This window comes from Zea mays, chromosome 2 (genome assembly GCF_902167145.1).
Source record: "Zea mays cultivar B73 chromosome 2, Zm-B73-REFERENCE-NAM-5.0, whole genome shotgun sequence".
Taxonomy (NCBI): Eukaryota; Viridiplantae; Streptophyta; class Magnoliopsida; order Poales; family Poaceae; genus Zea; species Zea mays.
In genome coordinates this window covers 106,140,986-106,162,283 of record NC_050097.1, presented here as the reverse complement: position 1 = coordinate 106,162,283, position 21,298 = coordinate 106,140,986, and the positions used below count along the sequence as shown (strand labels likewise).

General features: G+C 48.0%; 1 protein-coding gene across 1 annotated transcript; it reads right to left on the bottom strand.

The window, feature by feature from the left end:
* Positions 1–12,121: 12,121 nt before the first annotated feature.
* LOC103646787 (uncharacterized) lies at positions 12,122–15,514 on the bottom strand. The gene is made up of 4 exons (NM_001319750.1): positions 15,029–15,514; positions 13,831–14,277; positions 12,521–12,626; positions 12,122–12,441 (listed from the first exon to the last, which is right to left on the bottom strand). Exons 1-4 carry the CDS (start codon positions 15,512–15,514, stop codon positions 12,122–12,124), a joined length of 1,359 nt encoding a protein of 452 aa, NP_001306679.1.
* Between the last annotated feature and the right edge of the window lie 5,784 nt (positions 15,515–21,298).

Below are 21,298 nucleotides of genomic sequence, written 5' to 3'. Positions count from 1 at the left end.
CTCACTGGATACACCATGTTCGGCGCCCTCCGAGGGCAACATGGCGCTTTTCCCCCCTCCTCCTTGCGGAAAGGCGACGAAGGGGCGTATGATAAAAGTCGAGTCAGTCCTTGATCGTCCTCTCGCTCCGTGCAGAGGCTCGGGGGCTCCTCTCGCAAACCCGGCTCCGGCCAAACCGTTGACAACGTCAACAAACCAGCCCGAGGACTCGGAACCTGACCATGCACCCGGGCTACGATCAGATCGCATGAGGGAACTGAAAGGGAAATGTGCCCTTGGGCCATTTCTAAGTATTTTGGTGATTGAGTGTCAACACAAGTGCTTAAATGTGAATCAATACCCATGGATGAACAAAGTGCAAATCTAGAGCAAAGGTATGTTTCTAAGTTTTAGTACATTGGTTTTGTGTACTAATATACTTGTCTAAGTATTAGAAACAGGAAGAAGAAGAAGAGAAGAAAGTTGGCTGTGTACAGCCAACAGGCTGTTTCGGTCTGGGGCACCGGACTGTCCGGTGGTGCACCGGACAGTGTCCGGTGGTGCACCGGACAGTGTCATGTGCGCCAGGCTATCTCGGCCGAAGAGGCCGCTCTCGGGAATTTGCTGACGGCGTACGGCTAAAATTCACCGGACTGTCCGGTGTGCACCGGACTGTCCGGTGTGCACCGGACTGTCCGGTGAGCCAACGGTCGGCCGCGCGATCAGCGCAGGACACGTGGCCGAGCCAACGGTCGGAAGGGGGCACCGGACTGTCCGGTGTGCACCGGACATGTCCGGTGCGCCAACGGCTCCCGCATCTGCAACGGTCGGCTTCGCCATTTAAGGAAAGGAATCGGGCACCGGACACTGTCCGGTGTGCACCGGACTGTCCGGTGCGCCCGACGACAGAAGGCAAAGATGGCCTTCCAGATTTGTTCTCAATGGCTCCTAGCTGCCTTGGGGCTATAAAAGGGACCCCTAGGCGCATGGAGGAGTACACCAAGCAACTCTTGAGCATTCTTGATCATCCACACTCAGTCTTTGCGCATCCGTTTGTGATTCTAAGTGATTCGAGCTCTGTTCTTGTGAGAAACTGTGAGATAGTCTTTGAGCTCGAATCTTGGCCGTGTGTGTGCGCGTTTCGCTGTGGATTTGTGTGTGTTGCTTCCCTCCCTTACTCCGTGCTTCTTTGTGAATCTTAAGTGTAAGGGCGAGAGACTCCAATTTGTGGAGATTCCTCGCAAGTGGGATAAAGATAAGCAAGGCAAAATACTGTGGTATTCAAGTGGGTCTTTGGACCGCTTGAGAGGGGTTGATTGCAACCCTCGTCCGTTGGGACGCCACAACGTGGAGTAGGCAAGTTTTGTACTTGGCCGAACCACGGGATAAATCACCGTGTCTCCTCTGTGTTGAATTCTCTGTGATTGTCGTATTGTGCAAGATCTTCTCTTTAGCCACTTGGCAATTATTGTGCTAACCTCTAACAAGTTTTTGTGGCTATAAGTTAAGTTTTTACAGGATCACCTATTCACCCCCCCCCCCCCCTCTAGGTGCTCTCAATTGGTATCAGAGCCGTTCTCTTCACAAAGGGACTTACCGCCCGAAGAGATGGATCCTAAGGGGAAGGGAATCGTGATCAACGACAAAGAGAAGGAATCCTTCGTCAACGAGCCGAAGGACGACAAGCCTACCGACTCCGGCTCGGGGCATAGACGGAAGGAAGGAAAGAAGAAGAAGACAAGGCGCATAAAGGAGATCATCTACTACGACGATAGTGATGAGTCTACTTCTTCCCAAAAGGATGATGACAACGACTACAAAAAGACGGTCAATTCGAACTTTTCATTTGATTATTCTCGTATTCAACATAGTTCGAATTCGCATTTGCTTTCCATTCCTCTTGGCAAACCTCCACACTTCGATGGGGAGGACTACGGATTTTGGAGTCACAAAATGCGTAGTCACTTATTCTCTCTCCATCCAAGCATATGGGAGATTGTGGAGAATGGAATGAAATTTGATAGCTCGGATAGCCCTATGCTTATAAATGAACAAATTCATAGAAATGCACAAGCTACTACTGTTCTCTTAGCGTCTTTGTGCAGGGAAGAGTATAATAAGGTGAGTGGCTTGGACAATGCCAAGCAGATATGGGACACCCTCAAGATCTCTCACGAGGGGAACGACATCACCATGCTCACCAAGATGGAGTTGGTGGAGGGCGAGCTTGGACGATTCGCCATGATAAGGGGAGAGGAGCCAACTCAAACTTACAACCGGCTCAAGACTCTTATCAACAAAATAAGGAGCTACGGAAGCACACGTTGGACGGATCACGACGTCGTCCGCCTAATGCCCAGGTCCTTTACCGTTCTTGATCCTCATCTCGTGAACAATATTCGTGAGAATCCCAGGTACACGATGATGACGCCCGAGGAAGTACTTGGAAAATTCGTGAGCGGGCGGATGATGATCAAGGAGGCAAGATACGTCGACGACGCGTTGAACGGTCCACTCCATGAGCCTCAACTCATTGCTCTAAAGGCAACGAGGAGCAAGGAGTCGCTACCTAGCAAGGTGGCGCAAGTTGAGGCGGCCGGGCTCAATGATGAAGAGATGGCTCTCATCATCAAGAGATTCAAGACGGCGCTAAAAGGTCGAAAGGGACAGCCAAGCAAGGCCAAGACCAAGGGAAAGCGATCATGCTTCAAATGCGGTAAGCTTGGTCATTTTATTGCTAACTGTCCCGAAAATGATAGTGACCAGGAGCAAGGGAAAAATGGGAAGAGAGAGAACAAGAAGGCTTACAAGAAGGCCAAAGGCGAAGCACACCTTGGAAAGGAGTGGGATTCGGATTGCTCTTCGTCCGACTCCGACGACGAAGGACTCGCCGCCACTGCCTTCAACAAATCGGCTCTCTTCCCCAATGAGCATCACACTTGCCTCATGGCAAGGGAAAAGAAGGTAATCACTCGTAATGCTAATACTTATGATTCTTCTAGTGATGATGAATCTAGTGAGGATGAAATTGATTACTCTAGTTTATTCAAGGGATTGGATAGAACTAAGATAGCTAAGATTAATGAGTTGATCGATGCCCTAAATGAAAAGGATAGAACCTTAGAGAAACAAGAAGACCTCTTATATGAAGAACATGATAAATTTGTTAGTGCACAAAATTCACTTGCTCTAGAAGTTAAAAGAAATGGAATACTTTCTTGTGAACTTTCTACTTGTAATGAAACCATTTCTTCTTTAAAAGGTGAAATTAACGATTTAACTGCTAAACTAGAAGTAGCAAGTAATTCGTATGTTGAAAATATTACAATTTGCACTAGGTGTAAGGATTTTGATGTTAATGCTTGTAGTGAACACTTAGTTTCAATTTCAAAACTAAATGATGAAGTGGCTAGTCTTAATGCTCAACTTAAGGCTAGCAAGAGTGAAGTTGATAAAATAAAATTTGCAAGGGATGCCTACACAGTGGGTAGACACCCCTCAATTAAGGATGGTCTTGGCTTCAAGAGAGAAGCCAAGAACTTAACAAGCCATAAGACTCCTATCTCCACCAAGGAGAAAGGGAAGGCTCCTATGGCTAATAGTGTTAAGAAGAATCATGCTTTCATGTACTATGATAGGAGATACTCTAGAAATGCTTTTAGAAGTAATGATGTTTTTGATTCACATGCTTATGACTCTTATGCTATGACTGCTTCTAGTTCTCATGTTATGCATGGTAGAAATGTGTTTAGAAGAAATGTTGTTCACCAAATGCCTAGGAGAAATGTAGTTCATAATGCTCCTAGGAAAGTAGTGAATGAACCTTCCGAAATTTATTGTGCTCTAAATGCTTCCTTTGCTATTTGTAGAAAGGATAAGAAAATTGTTGCTAGAAAGTTAGGGGAAAGATGCAAGGGAGATAAAACTTGCATTTGGGTCCCTAAGAATATTTGTGCTAACCTTATAGGACCCAACATGAGTTGGGTACCTAAGTCCCAAGCCTAAATTTGCCTTGCAGGTTTATGCATCCGGGGGTTCAAGCTGGATTATTGATAGCGGATGCACAAACCATATGACGGGGGAGAAGAAGATGTTCACCTCCTACGTCAAGAATAAGGATTCCCAAGATTCAATTATATTCGGTGATGGGAATCAAGGCAAGGTAAAAGGGTTAGGTAAAATTGCGATTTCTAATGAGCATTCTATCTCTAATGTATTTTTAGTAGAGAGTCTTGGATATAATTTGCTATCTGTTAGTCAATTATGTCATATGGGGTATAACTGTCTATTTACAAATGTAGATGTGTCTGTCTTTAGAAGAAGTGATGGTTCACTAGCTTTTAAGGGTATATTAGACGGCAAACTTTATTTAGTTGATTTTGCAAAAGAAGAGGCCGGTCTAGATGCATGCTTAATAGCTAAGACTAGCATGGGCTGGCTGTGGCATCGCCGCTTAGCACATGTGGGGATGAAGAACCTTCACAAGCTTCTAAAGGGAGAACACGTGATAGGTTTGACTAACGTGCATTTCGAAAAAGATAGACCTTGTGCAGCTTGTCAAGCAGGTAAACAAGTGGGAGGAGCGCATCACAGCAAGAACGTGATGACCACTTCAAGACCCCTGGAGCTGCTGCATATGGACCTCTTCGGACCTGTCGCCTATCTGAGCATAGGAGGGAGTAAGTATGGTTTAGTTATTGTTGATGATTTTTCCCGCTTCACTTGGGTGTTCTTTTTGCAGGATAAGTCTGAAACCCAAGTGACCCTCAAGCGCTTCCTCAGGAGAGCTCAAAATGAGTTTGAGCTCAAGGTGAAGAAGATAAGGAGCGACAACGGGTCCGAATTCAAGAACCTTCAAGTGGAGGAATTCCTTGAAGAGGAAGGGATCAAGCACGAGTTCTCCGCTCCCTACACACCACAGCAAAATGGTGTGGTAGAGAGGAAGAACAGGACGCTAATCGATATGGCGAGGACAATGCTTGGAGAATTCAAGACCCCCGAGTGTTTCTGGTCGGAAGCCGTGAACACGGCTTGCCACGCCATCAACAGGGTCTACCTCCATCGCCTCCTCAAGAAGACTTCGTATGAGCTTCTAACCGGTAACAAACCCAATGTATCTTACTTTCGTGTATTTGGGAGCAAGTGCTACATTCTAGTGAAGAAAGGTAGAAATTCTAAGTTTGCTCCCAAAGCTGTACAAGGGTTTTTGTTAGGTTATGACTCAAATACAAAGGCGTATAGAGTCTTCAACAAATCATCGGGTTTGGTTGAAGTCTCTAGCGACGTTGTATTTGATGAGACTAATGGCTCTCCAAGAGAGCAAGTTGTTGATTGTGATGATGTAGATGAAGAAGATGTTCCGACGGCCGCTATACGGACCATGGCGATTGGAGAAGTACGGCCACAGGAACAAGATGAACGAGATCAACCTTCTTCCTCAACTATGGTGCATCCCCCAACCGAAGATGACGAACAGGTACCTCAAGTGGAGGCGCTTGATCAAGGGGGAGCACAAGATGATCAAGTGATGGAGGAAGAAGCGCAACCGGCACCTCCAACCCAAGTTCGAGCGATGATTCAAAGGGATCATCCCGTCGATCAAATTCTGGGTGACATTAGCAAGGGAGTAACTACTCGATCTCGATTAGTTAATTTTTGTGAGCATTACTCCTTTGTCTCTTCTATTGAGCCTTTCAGGGTAGAGGAGGCCTTGCTAGATCCGGATTGGGTATTGGCCATGCAGGAGGAGCTCAACAACTTCAAGCGCAATGAAGTTTGGACACTGGTGCCTCGTCCGAAGCAAAATGTTGTGGGAACCAAGTGGGTGTTCCGCAACAAACAGGACGAGCACGGGGTGGTGACGAGGAACAAGGCTCGACTTGTGGCAAAAGGTTATGCCCAAGTCGCAGGTTTGGACTTTGAGGAGACTTTCGCTCCTGTAGCTAGGCTAGAGTCCATTCGTATCTTGCTAGCATATGCCGCTCACCATTCTTTCAGGTTGTACCAAATGGATGTGAAGAGCGCTTTCCTCAACGGGCCAATCAAGGAGGAAGTGTACGTGGAGCAACCCCCTGGCTTCGAGGATGAACGGTACCCCGAGCACGTGTGTAAGCTCTCTAAGGCGCTCTATGGACTTAAGCAAGCCCCAAGAGCATGGTATGAATGCCTTAGAGACTTTTTAATTGCTAATGCTTTCAAGGTTGGGAAAGCCGATCCAACTCTTTTTACAAAGACATGTGATGGTGATTTGTTTGTGTGCCAAATTTATGTCGATGACATAATATTTGGTTCTACTAACCAAAAGTCTTGTGAAGAGTTTAGCAAGGTGATGACACAGAAATTCGAGATGTCGATGATGGGCGAGTTGAACTACTTCCTTGGGTTCCAAGTGAAGCAACTCAAGGACGGCACCTTCATCTCCCAAACGAAGTACACGCAAGATCTGCTAAAGCGGTTTGGGATGAAGGACGCCAAGCCCGCAAAGACTCCGATGGGGACCGACGGACACACCGACCTCAACAAAGGAGGTAAGTCCGTTGATCAAAAAGCATACCGGTCAATGATAGGTTCTTTGCTTTACTTATGTGCTAGTAGACCGGATATTATGCTTAGCGTATGCATGTGTGCTAGATTTCAATCCGAACCTAAGGAGTGTCACTTAGTGGCGGTGAAGCGAATTCTTAGATATTTGGTTGCTACGCCTTGCTTCGGGCTCTGGTATCCAAAGGGGTCTACCTTTGACTTAGTTGGATACTCAGACTCCGACTATGCTGGATGTAAGGTCGATAGGAAGAGTACATCGGGGACGTGCCAATTCTTAGGAAGGTCCCTGGTGTCATGGAACTCTAAGAAACAAACATCCGTTGCCCTATCCACCGCTAAGGCCGAGTACGTTGCCGCAGGTCAGTGTTGCGCGCAACTACTTTGGATGAGGCAAACCCTCCGGGACTTTGGCTACAATCTGAGCAAAGTCCCACTCCTATGTGACAATGAGAGTGCTATCCGCATGGCGGAGAATCCTGTTGAGCACAGCCGCACAAAGCACATAGACATCCGGCATCACTTTTTGAGAGACCACCAGCAAAAGGGAGATATCGAAGTGTTTCATGTTAGCACCGAGAACCAGCTAGCCGATATCTTCACTAAGCCTCTAGATGAGAAGACCTTTTGCAGGTTGCGTAGTGAGCTAAATGTCATAGATTCGCGGAACCTGGATTGAATTGTAGCATACATGTACTTATGCTTTTGATCATGTTCCTTTTTGCATTTTGTTGCTTATTATGGTGCTCAAGTTGTACAAACACTCCCTGGACCTCACAAGTCCGTTGCAAAGTGATGCACATGTTTAGGGGGAGATGTGTTACAACTTGACCCTTTGAGACTAACCATGTGCTTGAGTTTGATAATTTAGTCTCGAAGGAGGATTGAAAGGGAAAAGGAGGACTTGGACCATGAAAGACTTCCACTGCACTCCGATGAGAGGGTAACTAATTCCAAGTTCATCTCATGAAATCTTATTGCCATTTGCTCTTAATTGAAGACTTTGGTGAGGCAATGGGGTTAAAAGGCCAAGATTGATCCCGTTTTGGTGCTTCATGCCAAAGGGGGAGAAAATAAAGGCCAAAGTGATAAATGGATCAGCTACCACTTGAGAGATTTTGAAAATAGTAGAATAGAGTTTTTGTTGTGTCAAAAGGCTTTTATTATCTCGTATTGTCTCTATTGTCAAAAGTTGGCTTCTTGTGGGGAGAAGTGTTGATTATGGGAAATAGGGGGAGTTTTTGAAATCTTTGATCAATCTCTTTTGGAATGACTCTCTTTATGCCTCAACATGTGTGTTTGACATAGAAATAGAGATTTGAGTTTGATTTGCAAAAACAAACCAAGTGGTGGCAAAGGATGATCCATGTATGCCAAAATTGAATCAAAACCAATTTGAGTTTTTATTTGAAGTGATTTTGCACTTGTTCTAGTTGCTTTATGTTGTGTTGGCATAAATCACCAAAAAGGGGGAGATTGAAAGGGAAATGTGCCCTTGGGCCATTTCTAAGTATTTTGGTGATTGAGTGTCAACACAAGTGCTTAAATGTGAATCAATACCCATGGATGAACAAAGTGCAAATCTAGAGCAAAGGTATGTTTCTAAGTTTTAGTACATTGGTTTTGTGTACTAATATACTTGTCTAAGTATTAGAAACAGGAAGAAGAAGAAGAGAAGAAAGTTGGCTGTGTACAGCCAACAGGCTGTTTCGGTCTGGTGCACCGGACTGTCCGGTGGTGCACCGGACAGTGTCCGGTGCGCCAGGCTATCTCGGCCGAAGAGGCCGCTCTCGGGAATTTGCTGACGGCGTACGGCTAAAATTCACCGGACTGTCCGGTGTGCACCGGACTGTCCGGTGAGCCAACGGTCGGCCAGGACCAACGGTCGGCCACGCGATCAGCGCAGGACACGTGGCCGAGCCAACGGTCGGAAGGGGGCACCGGACTGTCCGGTGTGCACCGGACATGTCCGGTGCGCCAACGGCTCCCGCATCTGCAACGGTCGGCTTCGCCATTTAAGGAAAGGAATCGGGCACCGGACACTGTCCGGTGTGCACCGGACTGTCCGGTGCGCCCGACGACAGAAGGCAAAGATGGCCTTCCAGATTTGTTCTCAACGGCTCCTAGCTGCCTTGGGGCTATAAAAGGGACCCCTAGGCGCATGGAGGAGTACACCAAGCAACTCTTGAGCATTCTTGATCATCCACACTCAGTCTTTGCGCATCCGTTTGTGATTCTAAGTGATTCGAGCTCTGTTCTTGTGAGAAACTGTGAGATAGTCTTTGAGCTCGAATCTTGGCCGTGTGTGTGCGCGTTTCGCTGTGGATTTGTGTGTGTTGCTTCCCTCCCTTACTCCGTGCTTCTTTGTGAATCTTAAGTGTAAGGGCGAGAGACTCCAATTTGTGGAGATTCCTCGCAAGTGGGATAAAGATAAGCAAGGCAAAATACTGTGGTATTCAAGTGGGTCTTTGGACCGCTTGAGAGGGGTTGATTGCAACCCTCGTCCGTTGGGACGCCACAACGTGGAGTAGGCAAGTTTTGTACTTGGCCAAACCACGGGATAAATCACCGTGTCTCCTCTGTGTTGAATTCTCTGTGATTGTCGTATTGTGCAAGATCTTCTCTTTAGCCACTTGGCAATTATTGTGCTAACCTCTAACAAGTTTTTGTGGCTATAAGTTAAGTTTTTACAGGATCACCTATTCACCCCCCCTCTCTCTAGGTGCTCTCAGGAACAACCAGACCGGCCGAGGCATCACGAAAGGCATTAAGACCTCAGAGGAGTCAAACCACTCCTCCGAGGCCTCGGGGGCTACACCCGGCGGGTGCGCTCGCGCGCACCCACCGGAACAAAATGTAACCGAGAAAGGCCGGTCCCCTTGCAAAAAAGTGCGACAAAGCCTCCAAGCGAGTACCAACACTCCCTTTGAGGCTCGGGGGCTACTGTTGGGGACCATAATTAGGGGAACACCCAACACTCCTAAACTCGGTTGGTAATCACCATCAGCACAAGCTACAGAGCCTGATGGGCGCAATTCAGGTCAAGGCTCCGTCCACTCAAGGGACGTGATCTCGCCTCACTCGAGCCCAGCCTCGGGCAGGAACAGTAGACCCAGGCGGATTCACGCCTCGCCCGAGGGCCTCCTCAAGCAACGGGCGCGCCCTCGACTCGCCTGAGGCCTAGCTCGGGCAGGCTTCGCAGTGAAGCAACCTTGGCCAGATCGCCTCGCCAACCGACCGTATCGCAGGAGCATTCAATGCAAGGATCGCCTGACACCTTATCCTGACGCACGTTCCTCAGTCGGCAGGGCCGAAGTGACCGCAGTCACTTTGCCCCTCCACTGACTGACCTGACAGGAAAACAGCGCCGCCTGCCCTGCTCCGACTGCTGTGCCACCCGCCAAGGTGAGGCTGACAGCAGCCGAGTCTAGCCTCAGGCACCACAGGAAGCTCCGCCTCGCCCGACCCCAGGGCTCAGCCCCCGCCTCGGCCTCGGAAGGTGGTCTCCGCCTCGCCCGACCCCAGGGCTCAGCCTCAACCTCGACCTCGGAAAGCGGTCTACGCCTCGCCCGACCCCAGGGCTCGGCCTCAACCTCGACCTCGGAAGGCGGTCTCCGCCTCGCCCGACCGCAGGGCTCGGACTCAACCTTGACATCGGGAGGAATCGCGTCCTTGCCCGACCCCGGCCTCGGCCTCAGGAGGAGTCTCCGCCTCGCCCGACCTTGGGCTCGGACCGACCACGCCGCAGGGGGTACATCATTGCCCTACCCCTAGCTAGCTCAGGCTATGGGGGAACAAGACCGGCGTCCCATCCAGGCTCGCCTCGATGACAAGTAATGATGGCTCCCCGCGTGCGCCCATGACGACGGCGGCTCTCAGCCCCTTACGGAAGCAAGGAGACGTCAGCAAGGTCCCGATAGCCCCGACAGCTGTGCTTCTACAGGGCTCAAGCGCTCCTCCGACGGCCACGACATCGCATGCACAGGGCTCTAGCACCTCTCCGACAGCCACGTTGGCATGTACATAGGGCTCTGGCTCCTCTCTGTCGGACACGTTAGCATATTGCTACACCCCCCATTGTACACCTGGACCCTCTCCTTACATCTATAAAAGAAAGGTCCAGGGCCCTCGTACGGGAGGGGGTGGTCGCGCGGGGACTCTCTCTCTCCCTTGCGAACGCTTGTAACCCCCTACTGCAAGCGCATCCACTCTGGCGCAGGATAACACGAAGCCGCCCCCCTTTGTGTTCCGTCCCGCGCCAACCCATCTGGGCTGGGACACGCAACGACAATTTACTCGTCGGTCCAGGGACCCCCCGTGGTCGAAACGCCGACAAGTGTACTATCAGTTATCGTTTAGAACAACGACACGGTTTTCAAAATATAATTTTAACCAATAATTTTTTTATTAAAATGCAAATAAATTCTTAATACATTTATATTTCTATAAAAATAGTTTTTAAGATAAATCGGTGTTATAAATATTAGGTTTTAAAAAATTTATAAGTCTAATTTGAAACTTCTTGTACAAAATGATGATTAATAGGACACCAAAGAGAGTAACGGTTCCCCTCCTCGATAGTTGTTCCCTACGTGGCCAGTGTGGCACCCCTCGATCCATCTCAGGCATGATCAGTCGATATCCACCATATCCATTGGCAATCTACCCGTGGTCGACGATGATCGCATATCGCATGATTGGTTGGTTGCACAACCAGCACATGTCTCGCGCGAGCCTGTCCCTCCACAAATGCAGTTTTCTCCGTTTGCATACGTACAACCAAAAAGCTTTAATTTAGCTTACACTGCATCCACACATGCAGGCATGGCCATCCACATTCAGTCTTCCAATTAAACATTGGGAAGCAGTCAACGCACGCGTAGAGACTGGTTTGGGAGGAGCATGCAACCAATCGTGCGGATAGTTCCCCTAGCCATCTCCATTGGAGCCGTTGAGCATGCGATACGACGATCCCCAACCTTTTTGTCTAATTCGAGAAATGCTTAGATCTAATTTATACAAATTAGCGTGAAAAAATTTGCATACGAGCTAACATTAAAGATCAAACTCTGCAATTAAAACAAAAAACGAAACTGCAAGAGTATCAGTGATCTGGCGGTGCCACCTTCCGCTGCATTAAGAGCTGAAGATCGCATGAGCACCCTGCAAGCAGTGCTGCCGCTCCCCCAAAGCTGCTGCAGTAAAAATTCATCCCACAGACCCAGCAGACGATAGAGAACGACAGCCAAGCAAGCAGAGAGACACCAGCCGAACTATTGTCCTTGAGAAAATGGAAGCAAGTTCACTAATGCACAGAAATGTCGCACCATATCATACTCTGTACAATTGCTCTCTTTTTCCTCTCTTTTTTTGTTGTTGTTGTTGTCTTCATTTAATTAAGGACGGCAATCTTCCATCCACTTTCTTTCTCTCCAAAAAAAAGGAAACAGCTAGAATCTTATCTTCGAATCGAAAGAACGAAGGAAATGCCAGGTCTAGACGATCACACCTCCTCTCACGGTACCAGTTCACTCCTAGATCGACTAAGCTGCTGATGCACGGCGACAGAGCAAGCAAGCGAGGCAGGCAGGCACTCAGTCATTCACTCCCTGTGCTTGAGGTCAACGACGATGATGCTGACGTTATCCAGGGTCTCCCTGCCGATGGCGAGCCTGGCCAGGAGCGAGGTGGCGCGGACGCACCGCGGCTCCTCCTCGCGGCCGGCGGTGGCGGCGGCGGCGGTGGCGGCTGGAGGCGGGTTCCCGTCCTCCAGGCAGTGGCGGGCGACGTTGCAGGCGACGTCGTTGGCGATCACGTCCCACATCCCGTCGGTCGCCAGGATCATGCACTCGTCCTCCGCCGTCCGCTCCGTCACGGTGATCTCCGGCTCCGCGATCACTTCAGGCCTCAGCAGCCTGTCCCCTGCGCAGCCAGCGTTAAATGGAACGGAAATGATCAGCGGCAGCACAAACGATCATGTACGTACACCAGACATTGGTACCTAGCGCGCGTGACATGGCGAGGATCCCACGCACGCGGTGGCCGTTGTTGAACACCACCAGGCCGCCGGCCGCCTCGATCCGCGCCCTCTCGTCCGGCCGGTTTGGCTGCACACAGGGTTTCGTTACGAGTTCCCAACAGCAACAACAAAAAACAAGCAGTGATTAGTTGATCAGCACGAATGTTGGCGCACTACAAACATGCTGTTTTTTTGGTGACCACCCGTCCCAAAAGATGAGAGAGCTGAACACCAACCAACCAGCACGGCAGCACTCCGTACTACTCCTAGCGAGGCGATTCTCTCCATTCTCTCTACCGTCCCGCGAGCAGAGGCGGCAAGCAAGGCCAGGTTGCGCCTCCGGCCACCACCCCCTTCCTCTCCTGGCTCCCAGGGCGGGGCCCAGGCGACAGCCAGTGGAGACTGCCGGGCCCCGCGCGCGGCTTTGGAGGTACAGGTACCAGAGGCCACCTGCCTGCGGCCACTCGGGTCACCCCACGTGCCCCGGCGTTCACCGACACGTGCCCAAACCTCGGAACCCCCGGCGTCGCCGCCACGTGTCCTCTCGGCGACAGCGATGGCGCGCCGCGACCCGCCCCGGAAGTTGGAGGCTATCCACGGGACTGCCACTGCATGGCCCGCTTTGGTACCCGTGCTGCTGCTGCTGCTGCTGGCCTCGATCGATCCTGCAGGTGCCGAACGGACAGCCCTGACCTGACCTGTCCTGCCACTGTTTCACTCAGTCTCCACATCATTACGTCGTCATGAGAAAAGGTGAAGAGAAAAGGAACATTAAGGTTTAGATTGTAGTAGAGAACTATAGATGCTTATATATTCCTCTATTCTATCCGTATTATTAGACAATCTATTAGTCACGTCATGTATGTCCGTACCGGCACCGTGAGCCGCAGGAGTGTCATGGGCCAGCACACGGTGGTACCTGACCCATGTAGACATGTACTATACGATACGAGATCTCAACGCCAGCACCACCCGCTCACCTCCGTTGCCGCTGACGTCAGGGCGCTGCACGTCGGCGAGCACGAACAGCCCGCCGCCGGAGGCCAACCACGAGTCGGCTTCGACTGAAACTTCTGGAGGCGCGAGCGCGACACCTCACACGGGAACCACCACAAGCGGGCCCACCCCCCGACACCCGGCGCAACGGCGGTCAATGGTCAACGTCGCCGAGACTGACTCATCTCAGTGGCGGACCACCACCACCACCGGCGAGTCAAAGCCGACAAGTAAAGCAGCGGTGTCCTAGTCCCCGGTCTCTCGCTCTCCGACAATCGGAGTACGCACGTACATACCTTGTGGTCGGAGGAGAGCGGGACGGGCGGCGTGCCGGCGGGCCCGCGGCAGAGCACGGCGCGGGAGTCGCCGCAGTTGGCGACGACGAGGCGGCCGCGGACGAGGAGCGCCACCACGGCCGTGGACCCGACGATGCCGGAGACGACGCTGGAAAGCGGGCAGCGGCAGCTCGGGCGCGCCACGCGCCCGCACGCGCACGCCAGCGCCGCCATCGCGTCGGCGCGACGGAAGCTCCTCCGCAGCGCCGAGCGCCACGCGCGCTCCTCCTCCTCGCGCTCCGGCCACGCGCCGCGGGGCCCCCTGACGAACGCCGCGGCGCTCGTCTCGGCGCCGGCGCCGTCGCCCCACGCCAGCCACTCCTGCCGCCGCCGAAGGAAGGCGGCCCCCTCCTTGCCCAGCTCCTCCGCCACGAACTCGTGCATCCGGTCGCGGCACAGCGCGGACACCTGATCGGACAGCCCTTGTTAATTATATATAATACTGTCTCATGCAAATAAATAAAAAGACAATTAAACGAGGTAGAGAAACGTGGATGCATGCATGTCGGATTTAGAAGGAACTAGAATGGAGAACGTATCTTATGAGCAAGGAGCTCTGCTGCTCCCATGAGCAAAATCAATCCAGACCACACCCTCCACATCCAACGGTGCTGCGTCAGGGGGGTTTTTGTAAAATGTACAGAGTTGCAAAGAACATTTTACAAAACCCCCTGACACAACACCGTTGGATGTGGAGGATGTGGTCTGGATTGATTTTGCTCATGGGAGCACCAACGCTCCTTGCGCACAAGATACGTTCTCACTAGAATGTGGCCAGCTGGACACTTGGTACTAGCTAACAGCAGAAAGAAAGCAGTGACTGCTGCTATAGTAGCCAAAGCCAAACGTGGTGCTGAGGAGACGAGGAAGCTAGCTGTGGCAGCCTTTCTTCGGCACGCATTCATGCCCTTACTCTTCCTTTCTTGGCCTAGTACCTTTCTTGTTACATGATGATGCAAACAGACAAATAAATCACAGTAGCAGCAGGAGTTCAACAATATATAGAGAGACAAAACACTATAAAAGTAGCCAAGTGATATGATGTAGAATATATATAGGTAAAAGTATAACATCTACTATCTACTGGGAGTAATTAGGTAAAAAAAATCTGCTGCCAAGTGATACTGATAGATGGTCATGAAATGTTCGGATCACGTACATGGGAGCCGCCGTGGCCGTCGAAGACCGCGAAGAAGTGCACGGGCGAGCCGTCGGCCCAGGTGCACAGGTCCGGGTGGAGCGAGATGGTGTCCTCCATCATGCGCATCCGCCCCGCCATGGACAGGGAGCCGAACGCCACGGGCCACACCTGCGCGGGGACGTCGGCAGGCTGGAGCTCCTGCGGCCCCGCCGGCGGGAGCGGGACGAGCTCCATCTCCTGCACGTCCGGGTCATCCTCTTCCTGCTCCTCGTCGTTGGGCCTGTCCGCAGAGCCCTGCGACGGCGACGGCGAGAACCGGGAGGCGGCCGGGCGGAGCCGGCGCACCCAGCTCGGCCCCGCGGCGGCGTCGCCGGATCCTTGTGGCTCGAGGCGCCGCCGCCTGCGCTGCATCGTCCGGCATTCTGGGGCGGAGGCGGACCCGGACGCGGCGGCCGGGTTCCCGACCCCGTCGTCGCCCGGTACGTTGACGCCGGCGCTGGTCATCAGCGGGCGGTGGTGCGGTCACGCGGTGGACGGAGAGCGGCGGCGGCACGAGTCGTCCCGGAGCAGCGAAGGCGACGCAGCCGCAGGTGAATCCATGCGAAGCTCGCCTAGCTAGGGCATCGGATGAGATCGAGGTGGTGGAGGGGCCGGCGGGGTGGAGGAGAAGACTCAAGAGAGAGAGAGAGACGGGGTCTTATTCTTCTCGCTCCGCTTCCCCCTCGGCGTCCGCGTCCGCGTGGGTGGTGTGCGAGCTCGGGTCGCGTGGACGGAAGAGCAGCGGGTTCTGTGCGGCGGGACCCACGTACGCGCGACGTGGACTGCGCGCGACACGTGGCCGGGGAGGTGCAGGGGGCGCGTGGTCCCGCTTGAGACGCCGCACACAAACTGGCAGCCCCCAAAAGCCGCGGCTGCGTTGCCTTCCATTCCATCTCTCTCCACTCCACCGGTGGTGCGTGCGTGCGCCGTATGACGGCCTGCGCGGCGCGGCCTTTGGACGATGCGTGCCGTCGCGCAGTCGCAGGCTTTCTTTCACCCCCGGCGGCATGCCGCGCGCAGCTTCCATCATCTGCTTTTGTACCTTGCCGCCGTTGCACCGCTCTCCGTATCCATCCATGCTCCTATTCCGTGTGCGTACGTAGTGTAGTGTCGCCACCTACAATGCGTGCGACAAAAATACAAGACGCTTCGGCAAAACGTCATAAATTTTTGTCTTCCTCGATACAAAAATCGTACTACTACCGAGCTTCCTTGTGTGAATTGAAGAGAAGGCTCACTATAACTTGTGGCAAACCAAACACGTTATAATACCGAAAGAACGCTACGATAATAAGCAAATAAAATGTCCTATGAGTACCACCCAATATTTTTTTCCGACGGCAAATGACAAACTTCTCTATGGTTTCTAATGCCACTTCAAAACTTAAGCGGCGAACCTTTCACGGTTGCGAATGCTCTTCGACAACAAGCGACAAAATCCTTACGACTATTAACGCGCGTCTTCAGAAAAAACGAAAAAAAAACCTACTAACGATTCACTTTAAAATCAAACGGCTCAAACCTTTTATTATGGTTACTAATGCTCCTTCGACAACAAGCGGCAAAATCTTTAATGTTGTTAACGTCTCTTAAAAAACAAAAAACCCTACTAACATTTCATTTTAAAACCGAACAGCTAAAACCATTTATAGTTATGAACGCTCTCCGACAGCAAACGACAAAATCCTTACGACAATTAACACCTCTTTGGAAAAAGGAAAAATCAGCCCTACTAATTGAACAACTAAAAACTCTTATGGTTACTAATGCTCCTTCGACATCAAATGACAAAATCCTTACGACTATTAACGCATCTTTGAAAAAGCAAAAAACCCTAGTAACGCTTCACATTAAAATCAAACGGCAAAAACCCTAGTAACACTTCGCTTTAAAATCAAACGGCAAAACCCCCGTACGGCTACTAACACTCCTCCGACACCTAGCGACAAAAACCCAACGACTATTAATGCCATCTTTAAAAAAAGGAAAAACCCTACTAATGATTCACGTTGAAATCAAGCGACGAAAATCCTTTATGGTTACTAATGCTCCTCCGACAACAAGCGCCAAAATTCTTACGACTATTAACGCCTCTTCGAAAAAGCGAAAAAACCCTAGTAACGCTTCACTTTAAAATCAAACGACTAAAACCCTTTATGATTACTGATGCTCCTCCGACAGCAAGCGACAAAATCCTTACGATTATTGCTCCTTCGACAGCAAGCGACAAAATCCTTACGACTATTAACATGTCTTCGAAAAAAGAAAAAAACCTACTAAAGATTCACTTTAAAATCAAACGGCTCAAACCTTTTATTATGGTTATTAATGCTCCTTCAACAATAAGCGGTAAATTCTTTAATGTTGTTAATGTATCTTAAAAACTAAAAACCCTACTAACATTTCATTTTAAAACCAAACAGTTAAAACCATTTACAGTTATGAACGCTCTCCGATAGCAAACGATAAAATCCTTACGACAATTAACACCTCTTTGGAAAAAGGAAAAAATCAGCCCTACTAATCGAACGACTAAAAACTCTTATGGTTACTAATGCTCCTTCGACATCAAATGACAAAATCCTTACGACTATCGACACATCTTTGAAAAAGGAAAAAAACCCTAGTAATGCTTCACTTTAAAATCAAACGGCAAAAACCCCTTACGGCTACTAACGCTCCTCCGACACCTAGCGACAAAAACCCAATGACTATTAATGCCATCTTCGAAAAAAGGGAAAACCTGACAATGATTCACGTTGAAATCAAACGACGAAAACCCTTTATGGTTACTAATGCTCCTCCGACAACAAGCGCCAAAGTTCTTATGACTATTAACGCCTCTTCGAAAAAGCGAAAAAAACCCTAGTATCGCTTCACTTTAAAATCAAACGACTAAAACCCTTTATGGTTACTGATGCTCCTCCGACAGCAAGCGACAAAATCCTTACGATTATTGCTCCTTCGACAACAAGCGATAAAATCCTTACGACTATTAACACGTCTTCGAAAAAAACCTACTAAAGATTCACTTTAAAATCAAACGGCTCAAACCTTTTATTATGGTTACTAATGCTCCTCCGACAACAAGCGACAAAATCTTTAGTGTTATTAACGTCTCTTGAAAAAACAAAAAAAACCCTACTAACATTTCATTTTAAAATCGAACAGCTAAAACCATTTATAGTTACGAACGCTCTCCGAATACAAATGACAAAATCCTTACGGCAATTAACACCTCTTCAGAAAAAGGAAAAAAAACAACCCTACTAATGTTTCACTCTAAAATCGAACCACTAAAAACTCTTATGGTTACTAATGCTCCTTCGACAGCAAATGACAAGATCCTTACGACTATTAATGCATCTTTGAAAAAGCAAAAAAACCCTAGTAACGCTTCACTTTAAAATCAAACGGCTAAAACCCCTTACAGCTACTAACGCTCCTCCGACACATAGCGACAAAATCCCTACGACTATTAATGCCATCTTCGAAAAAAGGAAAAAACCTACCAATGTTTCACTTTGAAATTAAACGACTAAAACCATTTATGATTACTAATGCTCCTCCGACAACAAGCGACAAAATCCTTACGGCTATTAACGCCTCTTCGAAAAAGTGAAAAAACCCCTAGTAACGCTTCACTTTAAAATCAAACGACTAAAACCATTTATGGTTGTTGATGCTCCTCCGACAGCAAGCGACAAAATCCTTACGACTATCGCTCCTTCGATAGCAAGTGACAAAATCCTTACGATTATTAACACGTCTTCGAAAAAACAAAAAAACTACTAACGATTCACTTTAAAATCAAACGGCTCAAACCTTTTATTATGGTCCTCCGACAACAAGCGGAAAAATCTTTACTGTTATTAACGTCTCTTCAAAAAAACAAGAAACCCTACTAACATTTCATTTTAAAGTCAAACAGCTAAAACCATTTATAGTTACTAACGCTCTCCGACACCAAACGACAAAATCCTTACGACAATTAACACCTCTTCGGAAAAGAAAAAATAGCCCTACTGATGTTTCACTATAAAATCGAACGACTAAAAACTCTTATGGTTACTAATGCTCCTTCGACAACAAGCGACAAAATCGTTACGACTATTAACACATCTTTGAAAAAGAAAAAACCCCCTAATAATGCTTCACTTAAAATCAAACGGCTAAAACCCCTTACGGCTACTAACGCTCCTCCGACAGTTAGCGACAAAATCCCTACAACTATTAATGCCATCTTCGAAGAAAGGAAAAAACCTACTAATGTTTCACGTTGAAATCAAACGACCAAAACCATTTATGATTACTAATGCTCCTCTGACAACAAGCGACAAAATCTTTACGGTTATTAACACCTCTTCAAAAAAGCGAAAAAACCATAGTAACGCTTCACTTTAAAATCAAATGACTAAAACCCTTTATAGTTACTGATGCTCCTCCGACAACAAGCGTCAAAATTCTTACGACTATTAAAGCCTCTTCAAAAAAGCGAAAAACCCTAGTAACGCTTCACTTTAAAATCAAACGACAAACCATTTATGGTTACTGATGCTCCTCCGACAACAAGCGACAAAACTCTTACGACTATTAATGCCTCTTCAAAAAAGCAAAAAAACACTAGTAACGCTTCACATTAAAACCTTTATGGTTATTGATGCTCCTCCGACAACAAGCGACAACATTCTTATGGCTATTAACGCCTCTTTGAAAAAGCGAAAAAACCCTAGTAACGCTTCACATTAAAATCAAACGACTAAAACCCTTTATGGTTACTAAATGCTCCTCCGATAGCAAGCGACAAAATCCTTACGGCTATTAACGCCTCTTCGAAAAAGCGAAAAAAAACCCTAGTAACGCTCCACATTAAAATCAAATGACTAAAAACCTTTATGGTTACTGATGCTCCTCCGACAGCAAACGACAAAATTCTAACGACTATTAACGCCTCTTCGAAAAAGCGAAAAATCCTAGTAATGCTTCACATTAAAATCAAATGACTAAAATCCTTTATGGTTACTCATGCTCCTCCGACAGCAAGAGACAAAATTATTACGACTATTAACGCCTCTTCGAAAAAGCGAAAAAACCCTAGTAACGCTTCACTTTAAAATCAAATGGCTAAAACCCCTTACGACTAATGCTCCTTCGACAGCTAGCGACAAAATCCTTGCGACTATTAGTGCCTCTCCGAAAATGGAAAAAAACCTACATTTCAAACGACTAAAACCCTTTATGATTACTAATGCTCGTCCGACAGCAAGCGATAAAATTCTTACGACTATATATTAATGTCTCTACGAAAAAGGGAAAAAATCTACTGATGTTTCACTTTTAAAATCAAATGGTTAAAATTCCTTATGGTTACTAATGCTTCTTCTAATGCTTCTTCGACACCAAGCAACAAAATCCTTACGGCTATTAAAGAAAAAAAACCTACTAACGTTTTCCTGGCAACAAGCATAAAAAACTCAGATATCAAAAGATAAAAACATTAGCGTGCCGCTAATAGCTATCAGCACAACATCCCTCAACCCGAACCTTTCTCTCGCCCATACACCACCACTAACATTTCACTTGAACAACAAGTGATAGAGGATCATGTTGTGTCCTTGCTCCAACAACAAGCAACAAAAAAACCATGCACACTATAAACATACAAGCATCAAAGGAAAAATTACCATGACTGAATGCTCCAATCAACAAAATATAAAAAAGCAACATACCATTAACAAATACCTGATAATTAATGTATGTTTTAACAAGAAACAGACAAAATACCCATATAGCTAATCTGGTGGAAAGCGACGAGAAGACTTGACAAGCACATTTCTTTCGTAACTTAGGCTGTCCCTAACAAATCGTGCAAAATAGAGGATTTATATTGTAGATTGCATTATTTATAGTGTAAAGTTTCAAATAGGGGATGAGATATGATAGCTGCTGGAGACAACCTTATTCACAAAATTTTTAGTAGATACATTTTCACTAAATCCTATATTTGTAAAACCACAGTTGAAATTTTCAGTAGAGTGCTCAAAACATGTTTTAGAAAATAATTTGTAGAAAACTTTTGGGGAAATATTTCATGTGATTTTTCAAGGGACTTCAAATATAGTATTGTTCATAAAAATATTTTTAAGTTTATTAAAACCTTCTTCATATATGAAAGAGCATTAATTCTAATAGTAACACAAAAAACGCATGCACTAATTTCATCAACAAATTGACTAAACATCAAGATTT

Coding starts and splice junctions, on each gene's coding strand:
- LOC103646787 (NM_001319750.1), bottom strand. CDS start 15,514: ATGACCAGCGCCGGCGTCAACGTACCGGGCGACGACGGGGTCGGGAAC. Junction 14,278..15,028: donor ACGGCCACGGCGGCTCCCAT/GTACGTGATCCG, acceptor CTGTCCGATCAG/GTGTCCGCGCTGTGCCGCGA. Junction 12,627..13,830: donor CGCTCTCCTCCGACCACAAG/GTATGTACGTGC, acceptor CCCTGTGTGCAG/CCAAACCGGCCGGACGAGAG.